The sequence below is a fragment of the Anabrus simplex genome, chromosome 4, assembly GCF_040414725.1.
Source record: "Anabrus simplex isolate iqAnaSimp1 chromosome 4, ASM4041472v1, whole genome shotgun sequence".
NCBI classification, from domain to species: domain Eukaryota; kingdom Metazoa; phylum Arthropoda; class Insecta; order Orthoptera; family Tettigoniidae; genus Anabrus; species Anabrus simplex.
This window is the reverse complement of record NC_090268.1, coordinates 436,535,782-436,552,225: the sequence shown is the minus strand read 5'-3', so window position 1 is coordinate 436,552,225 and position 16,444 is coordinate 436,535,782. Positions and strand designations below refer to the sequence as shown.

General features: G+C 41.4%; 1 protein-coding gene across 1 annotated transcript in view; it reads left to right on the top strand.

Annotated features, from left to right (window-relative positions):
• Positions 1-16,444, top strand: part of LOC136872322 (integrin alpha-PS3) — a 238,851-nt gene that overhangs the window by 179,559 nt on the left and 42,848 nt on the right. The window contains exon 14 of the mRNA XM_067146136.2: positions 669-753. Within this exon, the coding sequence (XP_067002237.2) occupies positions 669-753 (85 nt within the window). The remainder of the gene's footprint in view (positions 1-668; positions 754-16,444) is intronic.

Genomic DNA, 16,444 nt, shown 5'->3' with positions numbered 1-16,444 from the left:
CAGGATGGTTCCTAACTTATGACCATGGCTGCTTCCTTGCCTATCGACTTCCAATCATCCCATCCTCTCACAAGGCCCCTGTTCACCATAGCAGGCGAGGCTGCCTGGACTAAGTACTGGTACTCCTTCCCAATTGTATCCCAGACCCAAAGTCTCACGCTGCAGGGCATTGCCCTTGAGGTGGTAGAGGTGGGATCTCTTGCTGAGTCTGAGGGGAAAAACCAACCCTCGAGGGTAAACTGATTAAGAAAGAAAGAAAATTCTGAATAGCTCAACTGTGTGTTGTGTCACATTTTACTGTAAACAGAAAAAGTAAGTTTTGTTCTTCCTTCCTTCCTTCCTTCCTTCCTTCCTTGATATGATACGAGGGGATAATATGAGGTAACACGATCATTTTATTTTTCAGATTAAATATCTTCTCCTTACCTTACAAACCAAAGGAAATAATTTTAGATGACTTTTAAAATCATTTCATTTTAAACCTGTCATTTTACAAAGGTAAAATTAAGTGTATCCTCCTAATTCAATATATCATATAATTCCATGTTAAATGATTTTCTGTTATGTGTAACAAACCCTTCAGAAAACTTTATCTCCTCACTGAACATCACTGAATGTGTAGATGCTCTGCATGAAGAAATCATCCATAAAGCTTATTTCCTTTCCAGAAACGCGGCTGTCTAAGAAGAACATTGTCGTGCATAGTGTAGCCCAAACGAGGATTCTTGATTTTGCCGACTCCTTGGATGATAGGTAAGAAAGCAGCTCCTTTATTTCATAACATGAAAAGAAAACTGTGTTTGATATGTAATTTTCTCCCCTATCCTGTGTATCTCTTACAAGTTGCTTTGTCGCACCGACACAGATTGTAATTGTGTAATTGTGATTGTGTAATTACACAAGATGGAAGGCTGCTTGAAACATAGCTCCTCCAAGGTCACAGTAGGAATGGATTTTGACAACAGCAAAAATATGGAGAAGCTCCATTATTATTAGCAAACGGCAATCAGCTTCCAGGTTCCGTAACTAACCCAATTCAAGATATATTATGTAAGTTCAAAAACAAATAGCAGCCACCTTGGAGGGAGTGAATGAAGTGAACACTTAACAATATTCAGAACAGTGTCAAAGGAAAGTTATACATTTTTCAAAAACGTTTTACTGGAAGACAAGCAAAATATTTTGGTGAAAAAGTGCTGGAAACTTTTTAACAACAACTGTTCAAATGAATAGAAATAGTTTTTAAAATAGGCTAACTATAAGTATAACCATTCCATCTCATTTTACTAACCCATTTAACCACCACATTGTTTTTTTAATTCATTTTAATTCAATTTATATTTACATAGTATTTAAGAAGAACAAGGTACCTGATTGTAATGTACTTAAAAAGATAAACTCTTAGTGAATCACCTAAGCTATGTAAACAGCTGAAGATGTTCTAAAAAAGAATGAAACATGTACTGTGTGTAATTAATTAATTTGCTAAAATGCAAGTATAAGTATCAAAAAGGTGGAAGATTTTTATTGTTATAAGTCTTTGTAAATAGGATTTGATACGGATAATGAAGCTGATTTGTTGCAAACAGATAGGTTTTACGACAATGACAGGAAAGGGAAGATCTAGGAGTGGATAAGATGCAGCCGAGGCCTTAATTAAGGCACAGCCCCAGCATTCGCCTGGTGTGAAAATGGGAAACCACGTAAAACCATCTTCAAGGCTGCCAACAGTGAGGTTCGAAACTACATCTCCCACTCAAGTGCGCCCATGCCCAGGAGCAAGGGGGGAGACCCACCCCCTAGCTCTCGGGGAAATAAAAATATCTAATGTAGTCAGGTTTTTCCTTTCAAGAAAATGATTTAAATGTCGGTATTATGTAGAAGTGATAGGGGATATCGTGGGTGGTATTCTACCTTGGAATACAAGTCACCATTCATCTTCCTAAATATTAAAAATAATACGTACTCCCACCCTACAAACTATCCTATGGGCGCCCTTGCTCCCGAAAGCTGGATGCTGGCCGCACTTAAACACTTAAGCACTTAAGCAACTGCAGCTATTGAGCTCTGTGTGGGTGCCTGCATGCGTGCATCACCCCTTTATTATTTAGTTTTATGAAACCCAACCAACATTAAATTTCTCCTTATGTTTGATATTGCTGTGCAACCTGTCCATGTGTCAGCAATGCAAATGAGCCATGGAACTAGCAAAGTGAAATGACTATGCACAATTTTTGCACCCAGTCCTACAGACCATTGTACAAACGTGCAATTTATTGCTCCCTGAAATAACACATATGCCCTTAATACTATCGAATTAATAGATTATGAAATGTGATCTGTAATGGTAGGAAGTTAAAATGAATGCCATAAATCATGATTGAAAACTCTGGCATCGATATTAACTTTTCAGGTAGAAGGGCTGTGGTTTAGTACTACACTTCCAACAGATATTACATACATTATCCCTGGGGCTCAGTCAGTAATGTGCCGGTCACCTGTGTTACCTGAGTATTGGTAGTGTAGTGGTTCGAATCCAACCTTATGCTTTTATTGTTTTTAATGGGGACACAATGTTTATCTACACCTTCCAGGACACATCACAGTACTTATTCATTTATTTATGATGTATTTCAGAAACAAGTATGTTAATACATTTGTGATTTATGGAGAAACAAGACAGAATACATTCAAGTCACAACTCCTGTATTATGAGCAGTTTCCTGACAGAAGACTACCCCCTTTTAGAGATGTTCCTATAACGTCTGTTTGAGATGTTCCTATAATGTCTGATCGAAATGAAGAGGCTGTTTTGAACACTGTCTGGAGAAGTCATCAAATTAGTGCATGGATACTTGCATAACACTGACAAAATTGCAAGATCTTTTCATCCCTGATAAACTTCATTGTTAGGTATCCACATTGATGCTATCTAATTAAATTTCTCGACTTTAATAAGATCTTTACGGTCATCATAAATTCAGTAGGCCTATACTGTACTGGGCAATTTCACACAATGGCCGGAACTTGTCTCTTCCCTTCTGCCTTAACCCGCGAGTGGTCGCTATATGAGATTTTCTCTCACATTATTTTGTATTGTGAGTTTACTTCTCAGTGACGCAAGGGAGGTGACTGTTCCCTCTTCTAGCTGAGTTGATAACTGTCATGAGTAAGATGATTCACATTCGAAGGTTAAGCATCCCCTCCTCAAGTCAAAACAAAGATTCGAATCAGTTCGTGCGCCCTGTGTGAGAGATTCTCTCATCGCACGACCAGTGGCGTTGGTGTTATGTTGAAGTCGATAGGGAAACTTTCTCCTGTTGTAGGCGTTAGTATTTGACTTAAGTTGTGCGCGTAACATTCTCCATTTGCAATTACTGATATACAGGTCTTCAAAAATGATTAGTTGAGGAAGAAGGCTGCAAAATAAATGCTGTTACAAATTCCAGCTAACTGAAATGTTTGAGAAAAGACCTATTGTATTTTATTCTTGCATTTGTATTGTGACTGTCAGAAAGTTTTATATTAATAACAATGTTATTGGTTTTACGTCCCAATAACTACTTTTTACGGTTTTTGCAGATGCCAAGGTGCTGAAATTTTGTCTCACATGAGTTTTTTTTACATGCCAGTAAAGGTACGGCTGATGTATCACGGTACCTTCGAATACCACCGGACTGAGCCAGGATCAACCCTGTTCAGAGAGCCAGCGCCTTAACTGTCTGAGTCATTCAGCCCGGCACTCCTGTGAATATAACGTACTTACATGTGCTGAACTAATGACTAATTTCTGTTAAGGAGTAATTTGTTGCTATATATATATATATATTTCGTATGGCATGAGGATACATTGTTACAATTTGGTTATTAACAAATATGTACAATTACACGAAAAACAGTTTCATCTATACCCACAGAACAAGTACGTAATAAACAAACTATATTTATACATTTGAGCTCATCAATATCTACATTGCTGCTAAAGCTGAATGTCCAGTTTTGTTAGCCAACTCACAGCTTCATCACTGGCCTTGTGGATATCCTTTATTGTCCCACTGAATCTTCGGAGTGGGCACTCTGTGACGATATGTTGAATGGTCTGAGGCACATCAGAGCAGTCGCAATAAGGATCGCTGGTAATCTTCCACTTGTGTTTCCAGAAGTTGCATCTGCCATGTTGAGTTCTGATCCGATTAAGTGATGACCAGATTTTTCTGGGTAAGTTGAAACCAGGAGGTTGCATAACTGGATCCGAAATTAGACCTAATCTGTCAGGGTTTGAAGCTGCCCACCCATCGCGTCAGGCAGTGTTAGTATGAAATTCATATTGGGCTAGCCTCTTTCCTAGTAACCAAGAAGGGTTCCTAGATTTCAGCGTGAGATCTTCACGTAGGCAGTCTTGATGTATTGGTAGAAGAGGATTGTCACAGCATTTAAGCCATTCTTTCTTCAGTGCCATTTGTCTTCGGAGATGAGGAGGTGGAATATTTGAAAGGACTGGTAACCAATCCAAAGGTGTGGATTGGATGGTTCCTGATATAGTCCACATAGTATCGTTTAACTGAGTGTCTATCTTCTTTGTGTGGGCACTGTTGAGCCATACTGGGCAGCAGTATTCGGCTACTGGGTATACTAACGCAAGTGCTGTAGTTTGGAGGGTGGATGCAGATGGGCCCCAGCTTGTTCCTGCGAGTTTGTGCAGGATGTTATTGCGGGTTTTGATTTTGGCAGATGTTTTGCATACATGTTTGCTGTAAGTCAAAGATCGATCCAAGGTAACGCCTAGATATTTTGGATGAGGATTGAACTTCAGTATATGACCTCTGAATTGAACCTGAGGGACATAATTGACTTGTCTGTTGCTCAAATGAAAGCAGCTGACCTCTGTTTTTGTTGTGTTTGGTTTCAGTCACCAGGTTTTAAAATAATTATCAATTCTGCAGAGATCTTTAGTGAGTGTGGTTTCTGCTCCAGCAAAATCACCAGACTGGGCTGCCAAACAGATGTCGTCGGCGTATATAAACTTCCTAGCATTAGTTGAAGGTAGATCTGCTGTATATATGTTGAAGAGCAATGGGGCAATGTTGCTGTAATATAAGGATAACCATTTTTTAAAATCTAAACTGTATAACACGGTCTTTACGTCTCATTACCGTAATTTGTTTCACTCTTACGTGATATAGATGTTGATTCCCATAGGGAATCTGAAATATTTGTCCTGAATGAGTAAATTTATAATACCAATATAAATGGTCAGTTATTGGACATTATACATTTTCCAGCTAACTCATTCCTGGTTGCCAGCATTTCGCCCTCGTGTGCTAGGTTGGGCTCATCAGTTGGTACCTAGCACACCTACCAAGATGCTGGCTAGTGCATACCGTTAAGGCTAACTAACTAACAATGCTTTCATTCCCCACCCTGAAGAGATGGGTTGGGCCACCTAGAGGGTAACGCCCTCTCTCTGGCCAGGAGATTAGACAGAGTGGGTAAAAGGCTGTACGAAGAAGTCAAGGAGATGAGAATAAAGGATGTGTAGGTTATCTAGTGCTTTATGGACAGATTTACAAATAGGAGAGAAGCCAAGAAGGGAAGGTTTAACCAAGGTTGCAAGGGATAAGATGAAGTGCAAGGGTGTGATAGAAGGAGGAGAAGTTAACAAGAGAAGTGAGTAGGAGGCTGAGGAGGTGAGAGGTTGGCGATGGTGGTAAAAAGTAACGGGGTGGGTGTGGATAAGGTCGGAGATGTGTACTAGGTGGTTGAGGTGGAGGGACGGGTCGGGGACAGCGACAAGGTGTGGTATGTCGGGGCGAAGTTTAGGGAGGCGAGCAAGATGTTTCAACTCGATGGTGGCGGCCATAGAGGTCTATCCCATTGTCGATGAGGCGTTGAGCACCTTCGGAAGTTGGAAGTTGGAGTCTGACTAAGAAGGTCGGACCGTTGACATTGTGGATGCGAAACACACTTTGCATGGGCAGTCCTGACTGGCAGAGTTCCTGGGCGATGACGTTAGCTGGTATACTTGCTTCCACACCGCGAACGATGCAGCTATACAGGATATTACGGTCCGAAGGTGGTGGCGTCGGTGGCGGAGGTAACATACTTCCAGGAGTATCAGAAGTAATAGTTCCCTCGGCAGGAGGCTGATGAGATGTGCTCTGGGGACGTGGTAGATCAGGGGTGGGAGGGATGGGGAGAAAAGACATCGTCAGGGGGAAAAGATGGGACATCGTTGTGATGGTAGTAGGAGTGTTGGGTAAGGTGTGCACAGAGGTGGTAGTGGTGGTGGTAATAGTAATGGTAGTAATGGGGGTGGTGTAACTAGACAACGAGGATGCTGGTGGTGAGAGGGATGGAGGGGTTGCGATGGGCGAAGTGGCTGTAGCAGGTGCATTGTCCATGAGCTGCGCGAAGACGTAGGGAGGAGTAGATTCCACACAGTGGAGGCGATGTTGGATGAACGCTCCATTATCATGAATGTTGAAATAGGCATCTGCAGAGTCGATATACAGAAGTACATCCGGTGATGGTGCGGAGCCGTCGTAGAGTCGTGCGGCACTATGAACCCCGAGCATGCGGAGATTGGTGTGGATGGCCTCGTCAGAGATTGCAAGGTCAACATCATGGACTATACAGGTATAATACATGGCGGGAAGGCCGACTTCCAACTTGGTGTCTGGCCGATATGCTTTGTTGGGTCGGCTGGGTGCAATGTTAGAGTTGCTGCGTCACCCGGCCGAATCAAAAATAGTTTGGGATGAGGTAACGGAGAAGATAGTCCACTGTAGAGACAGACGGCGAGAAGTTCCCGTTTTTGTTGCTGTCCCCTGCCTGTCCTGTGGAGGCCACTGCGTAGGCTACATGGAGCCACCGGCAGTGCCAATGCACTATGAGAGATTTTGTCTCTTTACCAAAAATTGATGCCTGCTTGGCTATCAGATGATACAGATGTTGATTCTCATAGGAAATCTGAAATATTTGTCCCAAATGAGTAAATTTATAATACCAATATAAATGGTCAGTTATTGGACATTATACATTTTCCAGCTAACTCATTCCCGGTAGCCAGCGTTTTGCCCTCGTGTGCTAGGTTGGGCTCATCAGTTGGTACCTAGCACACCTACCAAGACACTGGCTAGTGCATACTGTTACGTTACTCTGTTACTGTTACTCTTACGTCCTGCAAAATTGTAGAAGGTATATTTATTTTAAATGAAGTTTAATGTGAGAGAAAGTCTCCTGTGCGACCACTCGTATTACAATTCGCCTAGCGACCACTCACAGTTTAAGCATTTTGGAGTCCTTTGCCTGGGTGCCCACTGGAGGCTGTGGGGAATTTGGTTCCGTAAGCTGCTACATGTTTGTTGTGTATACCTCCAGAGAATTGTCATCAGACCCACGATATGTTCCCAAAATTAGACCAAAGGGCCAGTTGATCTTTTTACATTATTTTAAAAAGGGGCATGTTTCCTCTCTTCCTTGTGAGACATCTTCAGCCTAAAAATATTATAATAATAAACACTAAACTCCAAATTGAAGAATTAGAATGAATAGCAGCAAAAATTGGATTACAAATCTCCTTTGAAAAGACAGAAATGATGCCATCCTTCAAAGTGGAAATATCACGTATCACACTGACTAATAACAAACAAATTAAGGTTGTTAATAAATTTAAATATCTCGTAGAGATTATAACTTGGAACTTAAAAGAGAAAATATCAGTTGAAAATAGAATTACCAAATTAAAACAAGCACAACACATTACTTGGCCAACCTACAAGAAGAAATCTCTCTCAATAAATGCAAAATTTAAACACTACAACTCCGTTATTAAGCCTGAAGCAACCTATGCTCGTGAAACCTTATTCAATTTGAATACGAAATCAACTACAGATAAATTACAGAAAATAGACAGATGAATCATTAGAACACTTCTAAACAAAAAACACCAATGGACAATGGTGATTACTACCTAATGAAGTTGTATACCAGGAGACTGAGTTTATAATGGATAAAATGTGAAAATGAAGAGTTGCTTTTTTCTGTCACATATCATGACTACCAGAGACTAGGATACTCAAACATTTATTCAACTACTTTTGGAATAGTAAAACTAAAAATCACTGGTTCAAAGAAGTCGAAGAAGATTTAAATGAATTAGCCTTGACAATTCAACAAATTGAAAACAGAGAAGAGAAGAGGATCCTGAGAAATAACAACGTGAGACTTAAACTAAAGACCTATACACGCAAACAGTACAACATAACTGACGAAGAATGGGCAGCCAGGTCAGAGAGAATGAAACATTTCTGGGAACAAAAGAAGAAACATCAACCAAATTTGTAACCAATATTCATAAGACTTGACTGTATATAGATTGATTTCAGTGCTCCAATGTGGGTGCAAAATAAATTTTAAAAAAACACATGTTATACTTAACACTAAAAAACAATTTTTCCTTAAAATGTTAAAGAGTCAAGATGTCTCAATCTGTCATATGTAAACACAGTTTTGAAAACAATTCATGTTGTTAATTGTCATAAGACCAAACTACTAAATGATGAAAGTCCCATTGAGTTTTGATACTCAAAATAAAAATTAATGTGATGATCACGGTGTTCTAAAATCGGAAGTAAATTTTGAAATTAGGTCGATGTCATCTCAAGTTGGAAGCTTGAATACGTATGTGTCTGGTTAAACAGGGCTTGTTTTTCTAGGTGGAATTACTCAATATGCTGGTTATGTAGCCGGACAATTCGTGCAATCCATATATTATTGATATATGAAAGCTTTCCTCCACCCTGTTTATCTCTGTCTCTTGTCCGGCCGGCTCGTATGTGGTTCTGTGTGGGACTATTTTTCTATTTCTATTTCTAGACCCATCATGGCAGCGGCTCCGACAAGCTCGCAGTGCACCGAATAGGCTTTCCAACATTGGTACAATATGCACAACTATTGAATAACACGAAAGGTGAATGATAACGAGGAAAGATAGATTAGAGCTACAAAACATTGGTCTGGGCAAGGCCATGCTCAAGACTGGTTAGGTCCAGTTAGTGACAAGACCATAGGAACGAATAAAATGGTAGTATTCTTTAGTTCCAGGCTGCCACATTTATACTTCTTCTACTGTATGTAAGTAAGAATGTAATTTGGGGTGTGTGGGTTGATACCTGGCAAGCTTCGAGGAAGTCTCTCTCCTCTTTGCTACTTCAGGTATCGTAAAACATTATTTTTCCATGAACCCAATATCCGAACCAGATACCAAAGTACCACCAAAATAAACTTCCGCATTGTCAAGTTGTTGTTAATATTGTTAACTGTCGACAGCAATGCATTGGAAAGGCTTCTGGTTTACAAGTGATTAATCTCATCAATCTCTAGTGTTTACAGGTCTTCATAATAATTCATAATAATAATTAATGTCTGGCTCCATGGCTAAATGATTAGCTTGCTGGCCTTTGGTCACAGGGGTCCCGGGTTCAATTCCCGGCAGTGTCGGGAATTTTAACCTGAATTAGTTAATTTTGCTGGCACAGGGGATGGGTGTACATCATCAAAATTTCATCCTCATCACGACGCGTAGGTTGCCTATGGGTGTCAAATCAAAAGACCTGCATATGGCGAACCGAACTTGTCCTTGGACACTCCCGGCACTAAAAGCCATACACCATTTCATTTCATTTTTCATAATAATTAATAATTGAGTGACTCCACTTTTGCAATACAGTACATTATTATTCCTTTTTACTTTATTTTAGAAAGGGGACATGTTTCGTCTCTTCCTTGTGAGACAACTTCAGCCTAAAAATATTGTACCGGGCGGTACACCTCCACGCCGCTAATTCAAAAGGTGCGCCAGTTGAAACTCCTCTGCTGGAGGAAGTCTGAACTTGATTGACGGTATTAATTTTCTACTTTCTCAGAAGATGTCACTACCTGTAAATTTTGGAGTTTTAGAACTGTGTCATTTTTGATGTGTTTTTGTTTTGCTTGAAGTAAGAAGTGTGAACTTTCTCTTCTAGAGGACACTACTGAAGAACTACAATAGTGCACCCTAGTGCGAAGAAAAAGAACTGTTCTTTGGAGAAAATTTTATTTCAAAAGTTTGTTCTTTGTTAAATTTCTTTCAGTCATTGGTTAAGTTGGCAATATTACCCCTTTCTTTCCCCTTGTTTTAAATCTAGCCAATCCCGAATTTCTGAAATTAATTTTCCACCAATAATGTGTTTCTTCTTCATCTTGTGTAGGGGTTTCTCTTTTTTCTCCAATAAAGTGATTGTGGGCGGGTGTTTTCATTCCCCTAACGCCTAGAACCTTCCGCGAGAGTATATAAACTGCTGATTTTAGGGTCTCTGGGCCACTTCTGTTCCATCTTTCAGTGTGTAAAGTACATAGCAGGGGGCGGGTAGCGCCTCTTTCTTCGGCGGCGGTCAACAACAAGGTAATGGCCGATTAATTACTTATTTTCTTGCTTGCTCAGCAGTTTAACTCTCGGGGCGGGTCCGAAGCTTTTTCCATTATGTAACCCTCCTTAAAATGTAAAGAAACTTGTATCTATTTCATCTTTTGAACTGCATATCGGGATAGAGAGTGCTTAACCCTCTCGAGATCCCAATCATAATGTTTTGAGGTGAACTTATTTTTCTCAACCTATTCTTCGTTAATATAATGTAAATTGTTCTTTTCTGAAGTCACCTCTGTAGTATGGGATTAGCCCTTGTATTAATGGCCTAGTGCCAAGTAGGTTTTAAAAACAAAGTGTATTAGGAGTGCAGATCGCCTCCTCTCAAATTGTTATTTTGGAGGTCATGTAATCAACCTTCTTTTCATTTAATAGACCTCAGTAGGTTGGGTATTTTACCCCTGTGTCTATGTCCAGTGAGGACAACTTGAAGGTGGAGTTTGGTGTGGCCTGGGAGAGGCTTAGAGTTGAGAGCGAGTGGCTCCTTTTGAAAATTGAGTGTTGTATGCCTCGTGGAGGCTTTTCAGTGTAATTTGGAGCAAGGGCTCCTAGGCATGAATGGGGTTTTCTGCCCCTCTGTTGAAACTTGTGTTTGGGGTAAAACTGAGCTGATTGCCCAAGCATTGTGAAGTCAGGGCGCGAAGCCCAAATCCTGTAAATATTGTAACTACCCTTTTGACTTGCTACTTTGTACCTGCCATGCTTGTTATCTCCTTATTTTGAAAAGAAAATATAACCTTGTTAAATTTTAAATTAATTTTACTTTCGTAGCTGGAGACCTATTCACACCCGCACCTTCTTTCACCTCTACCTACCACGGAAAGCTCCGTAACAAGTGGTAGCAGAGCGTGGTTGAATGGGTCTCATTTTAGCCCCTTTTGACGGCTAAATATTGTTCTGTTCCGAACTCTAACCATTTTCTCAGTTGCTGGAATTTTTGAGGTTTTCAAAATTGTTCTGTCACCATGCCTGGCCCTCGCGATGTTCTTCATCTTAACTATTTGCGCAAGGAGGAGTTGATCTATGAATTAACTATTAGAAATGTACAATCTGGAGGCACGGTTGCAGTAGACACAAACAGCTTAGAGAATCCCTAGATTTGCCCATTTCCATCCCCAATTTGGGAGAGAAAGAAATTGACGACTCTCTTTCCACGATCACGGAGAACATTACTGGGCTAGCTTCTGTAGTTAGTTTTTTTGACGAAAATGATCCGTCTCCTAATCAAATAAAGCGTGTGCAAGCTAGGCTGTTTCATTTTTCAAATAGAGTTAACGATCTGTTGTCTCTAAAGTTGAATGATGTTCAGAAGAAGGAAGCTAGTACGCTGCTTGAAAATATGTCTGAATTATCTAGCAAGGTTACTCAATTGTTAACTGGGGAAGTTCCTCCCAAAACTGATCAACCCGCCACGTTGAATGCTGGGAGCGAGGAAGAGCCTCCTAAGGGAGAAGTCAATAGGATAACCGTTGCTGCTCAAACTATCTCTGCCCCATTAGACAACGAGTCTGAACGTCGTAACTCATTGACTAATGTACGTTCTGAATTAACTTCCTTGCCACTTAAACCTTTACCGACTATGTCACCCGGGTTTAGCAGCTTGCCTCATCCATTGGCAATGTTGCTCAGAGGTATCTCTAAGTTTTCCGTTAATACCACCAGTGAAGTAATTTCATTTTTAAGATTTCTAGTTGAATTTCAGGATCATGCCCTTGTGTTTTCTCTTTCTCCATGTCAAATTTTGCAAATTATCTATCCTTATGCAATTGGTATTCTCTCTGACAAAATAGTAAGAGCCATAGCTGAACAGTCATCTATTGAAGATTTTCATGCACACTTGCTTGCAAATTTTATTCCTGCTCGCGCGAGGTCATCTCTGATTCAGAAGTACTATTACCGTGTACAACGCTTGGATGAAAACTTGGCTGATTTCATACAGGATATTAAGTTTTATACTAGGGTGTTTGCCCTTCATTTTCCCGAAGATCAGATTGTACAGGCTATTGTAGAGGGAATTTCACCTCCCTATAGGTCATATTTGTGTTTCGCGGCGTGCCCGCAAACTTTCTCTGAACTTGAAGCATTGGCCGTCTCAGCGGAAGGAGTTAGATACGCAGATTCATTGCGTGTAGCGAAAGAACCCCCGCCTTCTTTTAGTAATACTCGGCCTCCACCTCGCCGACCAGTCACACCCCGTAAATGCTATGCTTGCGGGTCGCCCGACCACCTTCGGAACAAGTGCCCATTGCTCAAATCTAATGGGACAAGGAATGGAGCTGGTTCATCACAAGGCTGTTTTAAATGTGGGGCTTTCTCACATATTGCCAAGAATTGTCCCAATTCGAATAGCACCCCCTCCTGCTCAACTTCTGGTGCAACTTCCAACAACAATATAAAGTGACTAGTGTCTTCGGCTGAGTCGATTAATCCATCTTCCCGAGACTCAGCCCCGGGTAAACAGATCGAAAAATCAGGGAACGAGCAATTTTCAAATTCATCTTTGGAATGCCCCAAAGAGTGTCTTAGGATTGCGGCAGATACTCCCGCACCGGTTCCTTTTCTTAAGATTGAGTTAAATAAGGAACCTGTAACAGCTCTCTTAGATTCAGGCAGTGTTTGTTCGATTATTTTGGCTGAATGGTATTCTAAATTGAAATCTGTTTGTAAACTACCTGACTATGTCTCATCTCCTGTTCAATATGTTTCGGCTAATTCATCTCCATTAGAAATTCTAGGTTCCGTACTGGTCAAAATTCGTATTTTTAAATTTACATGGAAAACCAAACTGTTTGTGGCTAAGCACTTGTCTTGCCCCATCATACTGGGAGCGGACTTCATTTCTCACACTGGTCTTGTGCTCGATCTTCAGAGTAAGTCGTGCACATTCAAATTTACGTCCAAATGTAAAATTCCCTTGTTAAAGTGTAATTCTGTGTCATGTTCATCTATTTCGCCTACCCAGGATGAGATGTTGTTAGACCTTAGACATCTACCTGAGGAGCAGGCTGATAGTATTCGTAAATTATGTCAGTCATTTCCAGAGGTGTTCTCTGATACTCTTGGTGTTACTGACCTTATTGAATACAAAATTGAGGTCACGGATTCGATTCCTGTCCGTTTTCCACCTTATAGGCTATCTCCACCTAAAATGAAGGCTCTGAAAGAAATTATCGATCAGATGTTGAAGGATGGTATTATTAGGCCCTCTAAGTCAGCGTATTCTTCGCCTATTTTTCTAGTCCCGAAACCCCAAGGAGGCTTCAGGCCTGTCATTGATTATAGGGCTCTCAATCGGAAGGTGGTGTTACAATCTGTGCCCCTTCCTGACCTTCATTCTTGTTTTTCATGGTTTCGTAAGGCCAAGTTCTTTACTATCTTGGACCTGAATCAGGCCTATAATCAAATTCCCCTTGCCGAAGAGTCTAAACACCTTACAGCATTTGCCACGGACTGGAGCTTATACGAATACAACCGCGTGCCTTTCGGGCTCCCCACGGGAGCGGCTGTACTCACTAGGCTACTAGATAGGGTCTTCTCCGACATCAAATTTGAGTACTTATATCACTACTTGGATGATGTCGTCGTATTTTCAGATACTTTTGAAGAACATCTAGATCATCTGCGAGAAGTCCTCGATCGCCTTCGTAAGGCTGGGTTAACTGTCAAGTTGTCCAAGGTTGCCTTTGCTAAGCCCTCTATGTCATTCCTAGGGCATATTGTGTCACCTGATGGTGTAGCAGTCGATCATTCTAGAACACAGGCCATCCGTGATTTTAAACCTCCCAAGGACATTAAAGGTATCGCCAGGTTCATTGGTATGGTGAATTTCTTCAGGAAGTTTATTCCTAATTTCGCTAATAGAGCGGCGCCCTTAAACCTTCTTCGTAGGAAAGGCATCAAATTTGAGTGGGGACCTTCTCAACAAGCCGCTTTTGAAGATCTTAAATTAGCTCTCTGTAATGCCCCTGTACTTGCTATGCCTGATTTCTCGAAGAAATTCATCGTCCAAACCGACGCGTCGTCGTCAGCAGTAGCTGCAGTCCTTCTTCAAGAGACTGAACTAGGGAGGCGACCCATCGCCTATGCATCTAGGACTCTATTGGCTCAAGAAGCCAAGTATTCTATCTATGAGCTCGAAGGGTTGGCAGTCTTATTTGCCTTAGAGAAGTTCCGTCTCTATCTGGAACATGTCAAATTCGACCTGGAGACAGATAATCAAGCCTTAAGCTGGGTCTTAGGTAGGCCGCGTCGTACTGGTCGTATAGCCCGTTGGGCCATCCGTATTTCTGCCTTCCAATTCGATGTCAGGCATATCAGAGGTACCGAAAATGTTGTTGCTGATGGACTCAGCCGTATGTTTTCTAACGACGTCGAGACCCATGAACCGGAACCCTTCCCCCAGTCTAAGGGAAATGCTAACAAGTTTATCTTTGTATGCGTAGATGGCTTTACTAGATTTTCCTGGTTATTTCCGACTAAGCTGGCTACCGCTCAGTCTACCATTATTTGCTTAAATTCTATTTTTGCCTCTTTTGGGTCCGTGCCAATATATTGTATCTGATAATGCTAAGGCGTTCACATCTAATCTTTTTCGTAAATTCTGTTTCGACTTGTCCATCTCTCATGTAACTACTTCTGCTTATTACCCTCAACCATCTCTGGCTGAACGGGTTAACCGTAATCTCAGGTCCGCGCTTATTGCCTATCATCATGAAGATCATTCCAGGTGGGATACGTCCCTGCATTGGTTAGCTTCATCAAGCGTCGCGCCCCATGGAACGCCTGTATATTGATTATGTAGGACCCTTCCCCCAGTCTAAGGGAAATGCTAACAAGTTTATCTTTGTATGCGTAGATGGCTTTACTAGATTTTCCTGGTTATTTCCGACTAAGCTGGCTACCGCTCAGTCTACCATTATTTGCTTAAATTCTATTTTTGCCTCTTTTGGGTCCGTGCCAATATATTGTATCTGATAATGCTAAGGCGTTCACATCTAATCTTTTTCGTAAATTCTGTTTCGACTTGTCCATCTCTCATGTAACTACTTCTGCTTATTACCCTCAACCATCTCTGGCTGAACGGGTTAACCGTAATCTCAGGTCCGCGCTTATTGCCTATCATCATGAAGATCATTCCAGGTGGGATACGTCCCTGCATTGGTTAGCTTTTGCTTTGAATTCGGCGGTTCATGAATCACATAAATTTACTCCAGCCTCTTTGATGTTCAAGTTTGTTCCCAACACGCCGCTCTCTAACCTCTGGTCTCTGAGTGACATTCTACCCGAGACAATAGATCCAGACATCATTAAAGATCTTTGGAAGAAGGCTAAAGCCAATCTTAAAGTGTCTCATGAAAAGGTTAGGGAAAGGTATGATCGTGGACGGAGACCCACCCCTTTGAAGGTAGGTGACCAAGTTATGGTCAAGAACTTTGTTCCCGCGGGCAAGCTTGCCCCCAGATTTCATGGGCCTTGTATCATTCTCGATTTTCTTACGCCGGTTACGTTGTTATTAAGTAATCCAGCCACCGAGAGGATATTTAGGGTTCACCTGTCACAGGTGAAACCAGTGTAAATTTTGTGTCAACTTGCTTCATATAATCGTGAAAGGAATATGAAGGTTATATTTTTTTTGAGTTTCTCTTTTAAGGCATTCTGCCCCTTCTATAATATTTTCTATATTTAAGCATTTTTGTAAACTCTCCCCGCTCCGTTAAACTGCCATTCTGTCCTTACCACGGCCATTACCACGCTCCCGTCTCCTGCTATACACACTGTGGCTTGCTCATATTAAATGCCATGGATATCTGCACGCCGCTGGCCCCTCAACCTCTCCACCAAGCCTGTGCCCTCAAAAGATGATGGTCCAACAATATTCTGCCGCGTAGCTTTAATGTTTCAGTGCCCCCGCAGCCGCGCGGCGCCGTGCCGCGACTGGGCTTGAGGATGGGCCCCCTCGACCCCAGCGAAGACGACATG